Source organism: Staurois parvus, unplaced genomic scaffold (assembly GCF_062004578.1).
Source record: "Staurois parvus isolate SC_StPar_1 unplaced genomic scaffold, SC_StPar_1.0 ptg000506l, whole genome shotgun sequence".
Classification (NCBI taxonomy): domain Eukaryota; kingdom Metazoa; phylum Chordata; class Amphibia; order Anura; family Ranidae; genus Staurois; species Staurois parvus.
Window position 1 is genome coordinate 358,344 of NW_028318302.1, and position 14,754 is coordinate 373,097.

The 14,754-nt window shown below is 39.7% G+C and overlaps 1 protein-coding gene across 1 annotated transcript in view; it reads left to right on the forward strand.

The window, feature by feature from the left end:
* DNAH7 (dynein axonemal heavy chain 7) overlaps positions 1-14,754 on the forward strand; it is a 519,305-nt gene that overhangs the window by 123,586 nt on the left and 380,965 nt on the right. The window contains exons 20-22 of the mRNA XM_089689972.1: positions 6,295-6,493; positions 8,791-8,931; positions 10,466-10,678. Coding sequence (XP_089546098.1) covers positions 6,295-6,493; positions 8,791-8,931; positions 10,466-10,678 — 553 coding nt within the window. The remainder of the gene's footprint in view (positions 1-6,294; positions 6,494-8,790; positions 8,932-10,465; positions 10,679-14,754) is intronic.

Sequence of the window (14,754 nt, forward strand, 5' to 3'; positions counted from 1 at the left end):
ACCAACCCTGATAAACAAGAGGCTTTAATATTGGGATTAATTTACTAAAACTGAAGAGTGCAAAATCTGGTGCAGCTGGGTATGGTAGCCAATCTGCTTATAAATTCTGCTTATTCAATTAAGCGTTTGACAAAAAACTAGAAGCTGGTTTATATGCAGAGCTGCTCTCTCCAGCTTTAGTAAATCAACCCCAATGTGTCACGCAGTTCACAATGCCTTGGTTTGTATTTTACATTATCACAGGAATGTCTTGTAGGTGCATAGCTGTATTACTCCATTGTTACAAATTATAGGGCTTATGTCAGAAGTTCACATTAGGAAACATGTATTAAATGCACAATATAATCAAATACATAATTATCTATTGATAATTCTTCTAGTGTTGGCTTATTGCTATAGCTCACTTATACCACAGTTGTATTTAATTGTGTTACTTGTCTTATTTATTATACTGTACTGTACAAAGGTTATAGGCAATTGTGAAAAATGTTGTAAATTAAGACTACTTTCAGAAATAGAAGAGTTAATATTTTATTTTTTATCGACTAACAAAATGTAAAGTAAATGAACAGAAGCGAAAACCAAATCAAATCAATATATGGTGTGACAAACCTTTGCCTTCAAAACAGCATCAGTTCTTCCAGGTACACGTGCACACAGTTTTTGAAGGTACTCAGCAGGTAGGTTGTTCCAAACATCTTAGAGAACTAACCACATATCCTCTGTGGATTTAGGCTGCCTCAATCCATCTGTCGCTTTATGTAATCCCAGACAGAATCGATGATGATGAGATCAGACCATCACTTCCAGGACTCCTTGTTCTTCTTTACACTGAATATAGTTTTTAATAACATTGCCTGTATGTTTGGGGTCATTGTCCTGATGCAGAATAAATATGGGGCCAAACACATGCCTCCCTGATGGTATGGCATGATGGATAAGTATCTGCCTGTATTTCTCAGCAATGATGACACCACTGATCATGACCAAGTCTCCAACTGCATTTGCAGAAATGCAGCCCCAAACTTGCAGTGAACCTCCAGCATGCTTCACTGTTGCCTGCAGACACTCATTATTGTACTGGTCTTTAGCCCTTCGGCCAACAAATTGCCTCCTGCTACAGCCAGATAGTTCACATTTTGATTCATCAGTCCAGAGCACCTGATGCCCTTTTCCTGCACTCTAATTCCTATGTTTTAATGCATAGTTGGGTTACTTAGCCTTGTTTCCACATCAGATGTATGGCTTTTTGGCCATAATTCTTCCATGAAGACCACTTCTGGCCAGACTTCTCCAGACAGTAGATTGATGTATCTGGGTCCTACTGGTTTCTGGCAGCTGGACATATTCCGATGTCGAAGGGAAGTAAGCACTATGTGCCTTTCATCTGCTGCGTTAAGTTTTCTTGGTCGATCACTGTGTCTAAGGTCCTAAGTGTTGCCTGTTTCTTTGTGCTTCTTCAAAAGAGCTTGATGCTGGAATTGATGGTGGTTTGACACCAAAGGCTAGTCATGACAAATATTGATTTGATTTAGACTTGTCTTGTATTCGCTCACTTTGCATTTTATAAACTGATAAAAATAAACAATTAAAATATATATTATTGAAAGCATTCTCACTTTACAGCATTACTTCATATCTGCATAGTGCTGTATATATGTGACCATCTCTACTGGAGTACAGGATGATTCCAGGCACATGGTTTGAGCTTTAGAATTTTTTAGTCTAGCGTTCTAGGTTGATATGTAACAAGCACAAATTGGGGTCAAATCCTACCAGGGAGTCTATTAGATTGTGTAGAAATTGTATTACTTGTTTTTAGAATCCCTGGTTTTCTGGGAACACCTATATTAGTTGATAGAAGGTCCCTGGAAATTGCTGTCACTTGCATTATGCTGACGCAGTGCATTATGTTGCGAAATATATTTGGAGATGTAGATTGAGGTTAAGTAGACCATATGTAGTATATGTGCCTGAATAAGCTTGTCAGGGACCTCCAGTAAATTCCATTTATGAACTAGAAGGGCCTTCTCCCATTTATTATCACCCATGGGGCCCACATAGGTCTCCCAGGAACCGTTTTTAAGGTATACTAGTGTTTCCAACTGTGAATCAAGTAACTGCTGATAAATTCTAGTAATCAATTTAGAGGAGAGTGGGTCAGCTAAAATGTTAAAGGCCAGACAATCTGGTGAGTTTCCTACAGGATTTTAAAATGGAGTTTGGGAAGCATGTTGAACCTGGATGTTTTGGAAAAACATGTGATTTGGGCATTGAAATTTTGCTTTAGTTTGTGAAAAGATTGAATATTGCTATGTTCATAAATGTGGCCCAATCTAGAGATTTCTGGCCTATACCAATACTCTGGGTAGCAGAAATTCAAATAAGAGGTTTTTGTGTCAAAAGAGATTGTGAATGCAAAGAGGCAGGTCATGAATTTTAGAGAACATGACATCTCATACTTTTAGAGCATGTGTCTACAGGAGGGGTAGGCAAACTTAAAGAGGTGGAGATCTACATGAACAACATGGGAGAAGTCTAAGATCACCCAGTACAGTGTCACCTCTTCACACCTTATTTAAACCTCTAATTGCCATACTGCTGTGTCACAATAGCATGCATTGCGCAACAATCATGGGTGTAAATCAGGTGGTGAGGAGCCCACATATTGCCTCCCTACTACCTGTCAAACACACTTGGATCAGTTTGCAGAGAAGCTGCAATGCCTGCTGCTCTTGTGAATGAGCCCTTAGTTGCATTTGGCAGCAGCACTCTTAGGGCTCATTCACATGTAAAGTTTGTGTGGGGAGGTGTAAGACCCTGTGGTTGAGTCATGGTTTTACCTCCCCCAAATCCCCAGCCAAACCCCAGCCAAAGGTGTACACATGCCGCAGCAGGAATTACACCACTGCTTTTGGTGGGTGCTACTGCCTGTCAGTCAAGACCCATTCAAGTAAATGGGGTCACTCTGCAAGTGCCCCACAACTGCATGCTTCAGCGGGGTCCAAGGGGTTAAAGCAGGTGGTGAGAAAGCAACACACCGCTGCCTGTTTAACCCCTTGTTTGCTGTACTGCAAAAGGTTGCAGGGCCTCATTCACTTGAATGGGTCATGCTTGCTGGTGCTACACCCACCAACTATGTCAGGGCATAGCAGCCAGCATTACAGAGGAGGCATCAGCTTATGCAGCTCTTGCTACCTACTACAGCTCCAACTTTACAAGTAGTCCCTCTGCATTGCACTCTGTTTGCTGCAGGGTCAGCAATCCCTGGCTGAGATCATGATCTACTGGATGCTGACCCCCAGTCTATCGTGTGTCCATCACAGGTTGAAAGGGATATAGGGATATATACTAGAGAATGCCCCAATACGTACGAAATTATGGGTAATAGGATTATTTTTATTAAGTTGACATGACCCATGAATCCCAGGGGCAGTTTCAACCATACCTGTATTTTGGTTTTGATGGTGCCTTTTAACCCATTTAAGGGTCATTGACAGGTCATTCAAAACATCTTTGTATACCCATATCCCCAGGTAGTTGATAGTGCTAGTTCTCATGACTGGAAGAGAGTCATGTTCTTGAGTGGGTGGGAAATGGTCTAAGGCAAAATGTGAAATTTAGTCTATTTTATGTACAGGCCATAAAAGTTGCCAAAGCAATCAACAATGTTTAAAGTGGTTGAAAAAGGCTCAAGGTTTTTTAACTTCATGCATTCTATACGCCCCTGTCAGCTGCCCCCTAATACCTGGGCCCCATCTCCATGCAGTGATGTGCACAGGAGCCTCAGCTCTCCAGGGACTCTCCCTCCTCATTGACTCTCCAATAAGGAGAGAGAGGGGGTAGGGCCTAAGCCATGGCTCTGTATGTGAATGGACACACAGAGCAGTGGCTCGTGAACGAGCCTGTTTGGGTGCCCCATAGCAAATTGTTTGCTATGGGGACTATCGGCAGGAGGGAGGGGCCAGAATTGCCGGAATGGGACCTGAGAAGAGGAGGATTGGGGCTGCTCTGTGCAAAACCACTGCACAGAGCAGATAAGTATGAAATGTTTGTTATTTTTCTAAAATTGCCTTTACTATCACATTAATGCTGCAGAGAGGAGATATCGGCTGACAAATACAGGAGCATAACATTAGCATACGGACTAGTCATGTATTGGCTATCAAAGCATACAGTGAAGTAGAAAAGGGGCTTCCCTGTCATATGCTCTTGGTTAATGAGAAGGGTGGAGAAAATATAATCTTTGAGCCAAAGCCAAATTTCAGCAAGAATGGCCACTCAACTGAATCAAAGGCTTTGGCAGAATACAGACTATCACCCTGGTACTCTGCTGGTCATGAGCCACTTATAGATTTGTATATTAAAAGTTGGGTATTCTGGGTAGTGTTTTGCTCATGGAGTATTTAAGCGTTTTTTTTTAAATTCCTTTCATTTGTACACATGAAGCGTACAAATAGGCAAAACAGAGCATTAGTGTAGAAAATATATCCAGTAATAATACATAGTACAGCACATTCAGGTAAAAATTGACATAACCAGTAACAATAGGTGCAAGTATGCAAAAAGTGTCACAATTGAAAAAACATATTGTGAAAAATATCCTGGATCAAGAGAACGGTAATAGCCCGTGGAGATAACCTTGAAGTGTAAAAGTCTGGGCATACAATTAGGTAGAAAGGGAGTTTCAAATCAGCTGATATCTCTAAAACAGCATGGGCAGCATAGCCGGCCCACTATGCTAGACTAACTGGTGTGCAGTCTAGGCGTTGGGCGAAGGGCCCACAGGAGTAGGCTGCAGGTATTCAAGCATTTTAATATTCAAATATATCAATAGATGACAAAAATGCAATGAAGGTTAGCTGAGCTCAGAAATATCTGCCAAACAAATAAGGAAAGAAATGATAAGGCCGAAACTATATGAGATGAGAATCTTCACGCAATGCATTCATTCTGTGAGTATTCCCTTTAGTTTTCCAATTATGTGAAAAGTAAATTCCTGTTAAATTATTTGATTTGCATGACTGGGTATTTAAAGAAAACAGGAATTTGCTATTCATATAACTGGATAAATGAAGTGAATAGTCACACAATTTAATGTGTAATGCTGGTCACACACAGGAATTTTTTTATGAATCATCCCAGTGTGCTGAACAAAAAAACTTACAGATCAACGTACTAACACATCTGATGTTAGTGTGATGATCTATGCACTGAGTTATTGTGTTCCCGCCAGGACACACTGATCAGCGCTCACAGCCATTGGCTGCCATCGCTGATAGGATGCCGATCGGATGCTGGATTGCCAGCATGCCTGTTTAACAGAAGCCAGTCGTGAGACCAGCTTCTGTCGCACGAGGAGCTGTACACATGGGCTCAAAGTCATCCCATGTGTCCCCAGCTTAAAGATGCACAGCTCCATTAGTGATAAGCATCATGTCTGTATATGAGTAGGCTAATACCTAAAATTACTGTCAAGCCTAATAAAATCACTTCTAAAGCTGATGCTGGTAAAAATAATTTATTGGTCCATTATAGGCTAGAAGATGCTGGCATCAGTGTGACTGGCACCCAGTATATAATTTGGATTATATGTTACAACGTAGTTCACCAGGTTCCTGAATAGCACAGTTCCCACAAATACTTTACATTGTGTGAAGATATAGATATATATATATATATATATATATATATATATATATATATATATATACTGGGGGTTGGGCAAAAAAAATGAAAACACTACGTGATTTGCAGGTATGACAGTTTCATGTTGAAAGTGGACATGATTTAACACGTTTGCTTTCGCTGTGTGATGAGGCACCTAGCCAACAAGTCGGAAGCATCACTTTTGTCATTCACTGCATGTGCTGCTATTAATACGGAGTCATGTTAGAGCTTACTGAGCTTCAGAGAGGACAGATTGTTGGTGCCCACTTAGCTAGTGCCTCTGTGACTGAAGTTGCCAGTTTATGTGCTGCGTCGCGAGGTACAGTATCAAAAGTTATGACGGCATATACAGTTTCTGGGAAAACGTCAACTGATAAGCATAAGCGCGGTTGACATGGTCAACTGACCAAAAGAGACAAAAGGTCATTGCGCAAGATTGTGACCCAGAATAAGAAAACAACTGCTGCAAAAGTGACTGCAGAGCTCAATCTCAGTCTTTATGGACAAATCTCCCTAGATGAAACACAAATGTTAATAAAAACCTTAATACGAGCTCTGTCTCTCTCTCTCTCTCTCTCTCTATATATATATGTGTGTGTATGTAATTTTGTTAATTTTCCACAGGGTACAACCCCACTTGAAGAAATGCTTTGAAGGAATAGCCAAAGTAGAGTTTACAGATGTGTTGGACATTACGCACATGAAAAGCAGCGAAGGGGAGGTAGTACAACTGATAAATACTATTTCAACATCCAAAGCCAGAGGTCAGGTGGAGAAGTGGTTAGTTGAACTGGAATCTGCAATGATTCAGTCTGTCCATAAGGTATGTACAGTTTTATACTTCCTCTACAGATAATATACCATAAATGCTGTTTTTCTGTCAGATGTAGAAATTAGAGGTTCAAAGACGACTATCTGGTTGATTTACTAAAGATAAATAATGAAATAATAAATAAATAGAAAGGTAAAGACTGTTCACTTTACAAGGGAATTTTCCCCACACCTTAGTGAATGAAGTGAAGCTCTGCTTAATTTCATCATTCAATCATGTGCAGGCAAAAATAGTTTCTTATAATTTCTTTGCAAATGATTGGGTATGCTTTGTAAAGTGAAATCTCACCACATTCAGTAAGCTCTAGGGCAAATGCTCTTGCAAAGTGCCTTTACGAAATCAACCCCAGTAAAAGGTTTGAATTTTAAAACTATAGTGTATGGCAAAAACCATGTGGATTTAAAGGGTTAACTTTAGCCAAAACAGGATGTTTTGGGAAAAATCTACTAACTTCCCCTCCCAATATCTTTGGTCACCAGTACAGGAAGTGTGGGGAAAGCTTACTCTAATGGACACTCAAGCAGAATTAAAAACCTGACAAAACCTCATGAGATATGTTGTGTGCTTGGCACTGCTAGTTTGTGATTGACAGTACTAGGCAGTGGTCAGTAAGAAATGTTCATATATTTTTCCCTGTTATGCATCATTTAGTAAAACAAAAGAATAGCTTTTACCTTAATGTATTGAATGACGTTTTGTGGTTTATATGATAGTTATATTATATCAAATTTGCTGATGACACTACAGCAGTAGGCCTTGTTTTAATCCCACTCTATATAAGTGGTGAGTGCGTGGAAAGGGTTTCTGCCTTTATTGTTCTAGGTGTTTATATGTCCTTGAATTTTTTTTTTGGTTGATTAATATGAGTGTGGTTATTTGAAAATTTACAGCAAACAATTATATTTCTTGCCAGTACTCAGGAAAGGTAGCTTAGGATTTAACCATTGGTGAACCTTTATTGCTTATTTATGGAGTGTGTACTGGTATACTGTATTTTGATGTGGTACACTAGTTGCTCAACAGCTGATAAGATTGCCCTACAGAAAGTCATTAATACAGCACAGAAAATTATAGGCTGTCAACTTCCCTCTTTCGCTGACATTTTCAAGTCCCGTTATCTTTATAGAGCAGAGAGTATTGTGAATTTTTTTTTATCCAGGTCATCATTTATTTGAATTGATGCCATTGGGTAGGTCTTTTAGGAATATTAAGGTGCAGACAAACTGAATTAGAGAGAGTTTTAATAGGGCAATAATTGCAATTAATATGAATATTAAATCAAGTTGGTAATCACTGTTTAGACTGGTTTTGTGCAATAGCGGTAGATGGAAATGCATTACATTTTAATGCTGGGTTTTAAGGTATTGTGGATGTTTAACCCCTTCACGCCTAAGGATAAAAGAAATCGTAAAGCCTAAGTAAAATTTTACAACTTTGACATGTGTTAGAAAAACCGTACATATCATCACAACTACTTTGTACATCCAGGTGAATTATACCTTGTTTTTTTAGGACAAATTGGGCTTTCATTTGGTGGTAAATGGTAATGGATATTTCCTGATATTTTATTTTATTATCAAATGAAAACTGGCCCAAAATAGTAAAAAAATCATAATTTTAATTTAACTGTGTGTTTCTTGTTGCTACCACAACCTACTACCAAAGAACAACCCAAAATAAATTTTTCAGCTCTTGACGATTGCAGAGATACCATATATGTGTATGTTATTTGTTGTGTGTACCTGTACTACAGCCCAGAAACAATAGTGCGCGTTTTTTTTTTTTTTTTTTTTTTACCTAAAACACACTGACACTAACTGACACTGATACCAATTTTAAAAATAACCTTGACCTTTGACCTTGACCTTTGACCTTGACCTTTGACCCTGACCTTTGACCCAGACCCTAACCCTGGCGCTGAACTAGATCAAACCTTGATCCAGGTATTTTTTCTTTAGTTTTTATTCTTATTTATTTATCCTTTTTTTTTTACAAACCATTGTCCTGTGTCATTGTCCTGTGTCAACCTATGTGTTAATGCACCCCATTGTATGCTCATGACCACCAGTATACAGTTTTTTATTGTCATACAAACATTCACACTGTTCAATATTGATGCAACTCTGCCAACATTTCTGGACAACCCTTTCCAGTTGGAGTGGTAAAGCTACAGTATATGAGCAAATTCACTTGAACCATCAAATTTAATTATTTACATATTAATTATAATCTATGTATTTTAAATACAAAGTAAAATCTAAACACATTGAAATTAAATGTTTTAAAAGGTAATTGGTGAAGCAATTGATGCCTACCCCAAAACTAGCCGTATAGATTGGGTGAGAGAATGGCCCGGACAGACTGTTCTGTGTGTTTCTCAGTGCTTCTGGACACAGGAAGTTCAAGTATCTATTAGGAAAGGACAAAAGGTAGGCTTGGGCGTCTGTTATTAATTTTTTTTATTTGTTATTTAATTTTTTCTTGCATGACATTTAACACAATGGTTGCGTCCAACAAAAAGTAATTAGCAAACATAGGAAAAAAATAATAAACTACAATGATACAGCTGTTGCAGCATGTAATCAATGGATCATTTCCATGTTTAAATTTTCATGTCCTTCCCTATTGTATTAACATATTGTTTAAGGATCCATAACTGAAGCATAGAGCATACTGTAAGCATGTCTCAATGTCTTTCTGGCTAGAAATGTAATTTGCATGGCGTAAAAGGCTGTACCTTATGGATCAAAGTAAATTGTAGGCAGAATCTAGTAAACATAGGCTCTAAATATCCACTTTTACCTCCTTCATGACCAGGCCATATTTTCCTATTTAGCGCTGCAATGTTTTCACTGGTAATTGCACGGTCATGCAACACTATGCTTAATTTCGGTGGTATTTGATCACCATTGGGTTTTTATTTTTTGTGATAAAAACAAAAAAGGACTGAAAATTCAAAAAAACTTAAAAATATATTTTACTTTCAGCTATAAAACATATCCAAAATTTTTTTTCAACAATCAAATTTCTTCACAGATTTAGGCCAAAATGTATTCTGCTGCATGTCTGTGGTAAAAAAAATCCCAGTAAATGTATACTAATTGGATTGCTTGGAATTTATAGCATCTACAAACAATGGGATATATGTTGAATTTGCATTTATTTATTTACTACTATTAATTATCGGTAATCAGCAAATTATAATGGGACTGCAATAGTGTGGCGGGCAATCTGACACTTACTGATGTTGAGTGGAACTGACTGCCACTGACATCTCCAGTGACACTAATACAGTGATCAATGTGCCTAACAATGTGTAATGTGTGTACTGTGTGCTGCTTTTACCAATAGATCTCTTTGTTTCTCGTCCCTGCAGGGATAAGAAAAAGAGATTGTTTCCTCTGATTGTCAACACAGGGCTCTGGGCTGTGATTGGACACAGCCAATCAGCAAGTCCTGACCATGAATCATTGGCCGGGGCCTGCTGACAGACTCTCGCTGTGTACAATGACAGCGGGTGTCAGCTGAGGGGGGTGGCATGCATACGCACGTCCTAAACCAGGAAGTTGGTAGCTATGTACCAGTATGTCGCTGTGCCTGCAGATACAATACAGATACAGATACAATATATTGCGGACAGACAGTCCAGAAGTAGATATGGAGTTGAGGAAATTATGTGAGTTAAGGAATTTAAATAAAGTACAGTTTAAATTGAGTGTTGTATGTTGACCCATTAATTGTCACACATGAAAGTGTGTATTCAAAGGACAAGCATTTCAGATTTCCCTATGTAAGTTTTCATGCTTTAAGCCTCTTTGTTGTACAATAAGGTGGTTAACAAAGTCAAAACCCAAGTATATACCTACACATGACAATGTATTACCTTGGCAATTAATTACCTAAACAAGAATATTGTTTGACTTTTCTTAATACTTTTTTTCGTTTTCTTTCTTACAAAAACAGGCACTTGAAGATTACCTGGAACAAAATAATAAACAAATTGATGATATTGTTACCTTGGTTCGTGGGACATTATCAAAGCAGAACAGAGTGACGCTTGGAGCACTTGTGGTTCTAGATGTGCATGCAAGAGATGTCCTTGCAGCGCTTGTGAAAAAGCAAGTTAATGATGAAAATGATTTTGAATGGTTAAGCCAACTGAGATACTATTGGGAGGTATATTAGGAACTACTTTCATTTTTATTGATATAATTAATAATATTTACACTTGCAATAAACTTGATGTATAGAATATATGTAAGCGGAGTCTGCATGTTTATCATCAATGTTTCATGGGGTAGAAGGCAAGAAAATAATGTGTCTCTTTTTGAAAACACTACCTAGATTATAAAGGGCACAGGAATCCACATGTTCCTGCTCTCAAAATAATTGTGCATAAGTTTGAAAGCAGTACTAACTAAAACATATAATTTATTTAAAAATAAAGAACGTGTATTACTTATTCATTAGGGGAAGAGAATTCAGTTATTTTGGGAAAATTGATTTATAATGTTGCCTTCAGGAGGAATCGATCAAACAAAAAGCCATTTACCAGACAGGTATAACCCTTCCCAATTCCATCATGCTTCAATTTCTTATTAGTGTCCTAGAAGGGATATCATTTTTTTCTCTATTGTGAATTGTTTAAGCATTTTTACTAGCCATTGTCTCAAGATTGTTTCCTTCCATCAAGACTTCAACTACATTCTGCCAAGCTGGGATCTTTATCTCTACTTCGTCCTCCACTGCCTCCACCCACTAACTCATTCACTGCCCTGGAGAGCGCCAATCACTTCAAAAATAATATGGATACAATTCGAGATGAGATCTCCACAGTACACATATCTCCCCACTTAACACCCTATGTCCACGGGTACACTCAACACTTCCCTTATTCAACCCATCTAACCACTTGCCCTCTGGACCCTGTTTCCTCTCAAATACTGCAGTCAACCTCTGGCTCTATTCTACAAACTCTAGCTCACATCTTCAATCTCTCCCTCTCTTCTGGTATCTTCCCCAACTCTCTAAAATGTGCACTAGCCACCCCCATACCTAAAAAGCCTTCCTTGGACCCCACCAATCTTGACAACCTATGCCCCATCTTCTTGCTTCCCTTTTCCAAACTCCTTGAATGCCTGGTCTACAACCAACTGAGTGACCACCTCATTAAGAATAACCTTCTTGATCCCCTTCAGTCTGGATTTCGCCCTCAACACTCCACAGAAACTGCTATCCTAAAACTTGCAAATGATTTGCTAACAGCTAAAACTGATGGACACTATTCTGTATTCCTACTTCTGCATCTTTCAGCTGCCTTTGATACGGCTGATCACCCACTCCTCAAAAAACTTTACTCCTTTGGTCTCCATGACTGTGCTCTTTGTTGGTTCTCATCCTATCTATCCCATCGCACCTTTAGTGTCACTTACAATTCTACTTCCTCCTCTCATTTTCCTTTCTCCATCGGGGCCCCCTAAGGTTCTGTTCTTGGACCTCTCCTGTTCTTGATCTACACCTCCTCCCTGGGTCAGCTGTTAGCCTTTAATTTTTTTCCAATGACACCCAAATTTATCTCTCTAACCCTCAGCTCACAATATCAGTTTCTTCACGCATCACTAATTTACTCAACAACTTATCAGTCTGGATGTTACACCACTTCCTCAAACTCAATCTATCCAAAACTGAGCTCATAATATTTTCTCCTCTACTTGTCCCTTCCCCTGATTTCTCCATCAAGATCAACGGCACAACTATCAACCCTCCCCCCATGTCAGAGTGCTAGGTGTAATCCTGGACTCTGAGCTCTCCTTTCAGCCCACATCCAATCACTATCTAAAGCTTGCCACCCCAACCTCCGCAACATCTCCAAAATATGCCCCTTCCTAACCAATGACACCACAAAGCTCCTAATTTACTCCTTGGTTAACTCTTGCTTCGACTACTGCAACACCCACCTCATTGGAATACTGTTACATAGGCTATTCTTTCTTCAGTCCATCATAAGTAGTGCTGCCAGACTCATCCACCTTACCAGCTGTTGAATATCTGCTGCTCTCTCTACCAATCCCTCCATTGTCTGCCACTCACTCAACAAATTAACTTCGAAATACTAACAATAACTTACAAAGCCATTCATAACACCCCCAGCTATATCACTAACCTGGTTTCAAAATACCAACCAAATTGATCTCTTCATTCCTCCCAAGACCTCCTGCTCTCTAGCACCCTTATCACCTCCTTCCATGCTCCGCTCCAGGACTTTTCCTCAGCCTCTCCCATCCTATGGAACTCCCTACCCCAGTCTGTCCAGCTTTCTCCAACTCTGTCCACTTTTAGGTGATCTCTGAAAACACTTTGGTTCAGAGAAGCCTATCCCACCTCCACCTAACTACTGTATTTCTACTTTCTCCATCAGCTCATCCACCACAGTTATTACCTTTTGTATCACTTGAGCCTCCCTTTTACTGCAAATTGTAAGCTCTAATGAGCAATGCTCTCTGATTCCTTCTGTATTGAATTGTACTGCAATTGTACTGTCTGCCCTCAAGATGTAAAGTGCTGTACAAGCTGTTGGAGCTATATAAATCCTGTATTATAATTATAATATACAACTTTTCAGATCAGCATATCCTCCACCAGCAGTAGCTTTGGCAGCCATGCTCAGATCCCACTGGACCTAATATAATGTACCCTGCTTGGAATGTGAACTGTATTTCAATCAAAGAGGACACCAACCAAAAGTTCCCAGGGTCCATAGTGTTATTTATTGATGCTGCAAATGACAACAGGAAAATCAACACTGGTCAACCTATGCATTTCAGGGACTCAGTGCTCATCCATCAGGGCTCTAAAATAAACTATATATCAGTTGGATCCAGTGCAAAGCTCCTGGAAAAATTCAGTTCAAATAAGGAAGATAATCATTAAAAGGTCCCTTTGTCCATGCCGGAGGTGACCTGGGCACTATTTGTGGTCCTTTCCAGACCTCTGTGCACTGTTTTAATTAGCCATTGAGTGCTGTTTGGGTCCAGAGCAATGGCGCAGACTCTAGGAGTACACCATGTGGGCTGAGCTTCTTGAGCTACTACATTTATTGTAATTATAGGTTGTCATTATCACCCCATTTTTCTTTTGTTTTTTCAGAAAGGGTGGTCCATGAAGCACTGCATCACTAACTAGAGGGTCACAAGGGTCACATGTGAGCTCTGCAACTGCCTTTTCAGTGTGAGGTAGCTGTTTCAAACCCTTGCTCCTTTGCAAAAGACATGTGGTTCTGTCCTGGTTAGTCATTGCAGCTGCCTATAGTAAAGTGGTCACCACTGGTGAACCTTTTCTGCTCTCAACAGTTGGTTTGTGAGCACCCATGGACTGGTGTTTGTAATTGAGTTGCCTCTGTTAGACAGTGTGCCATGTCCATGGGGAGCAGTCTGGCTGAATCAGGCCTACCTAGCTAACAATCCATTAACATTTCTGGGAAGGCTTGCAAAGTCTTGAAAAGTTAGCTGTGGTTCCTTCCTGTGTCTTATCCAGAGAGGGGTCCTCAACAGCCATGTTTGAGTTTGTTGCCAGATTTGCAACTATGCTTGCTGACTCAGAATGCAGAGTCCATAAACATACATTTGCATTTTCCCATCCAGAATGTGTCTGACACTCTGTTTGTCATTCCTGATAGTCCCTGCCAAGGGGAACCAGCTTCCTGTTCTATTACTGCTCGGCAGTTCAAGTAGATGACCATACAAGTTTTTTAGTCTTAAGGACAAGGTTTCACCCTTTCCTATCAAAGTGCACCCTGCTAGATCTGAGAGTGCTTCTTGGATATTTTAGCTGTTTACCATGTTTTGAAGACTGCCTCTTCTGTTCATGCATTCTCTACATTTTGCCAGGTGTATGTTCAGGCCTTAACTGATGCCAACTTCAGGCATAAAGTCCTTTAGGCAGCTCTATGAGCTGTAGGCAGCACTTCATTTTACTGTTTTGTTATTTGAGCTTGTTAGTGTCTCGTTACTTTTTCCCACTCCTCAGTCAGACTGCTTTTGATCAGAATAGCTAAACCCTGAATCCCTTGGTGAGCAAGAAAGAAAACAATTTCTTGGAGTTCATTAACTCCCCTGGAGGTATTCCCGAGTGTAGCTCAGGGTTAACTTTCAGTACCAGAAGAGGTAAGCCTGAGCTACACTTGGGATTACCCTGCAGCGTTGCTCAGGGATTCCCTCCAGCACGTACTTTGTCCTGCGCTCCCACGATGTCCC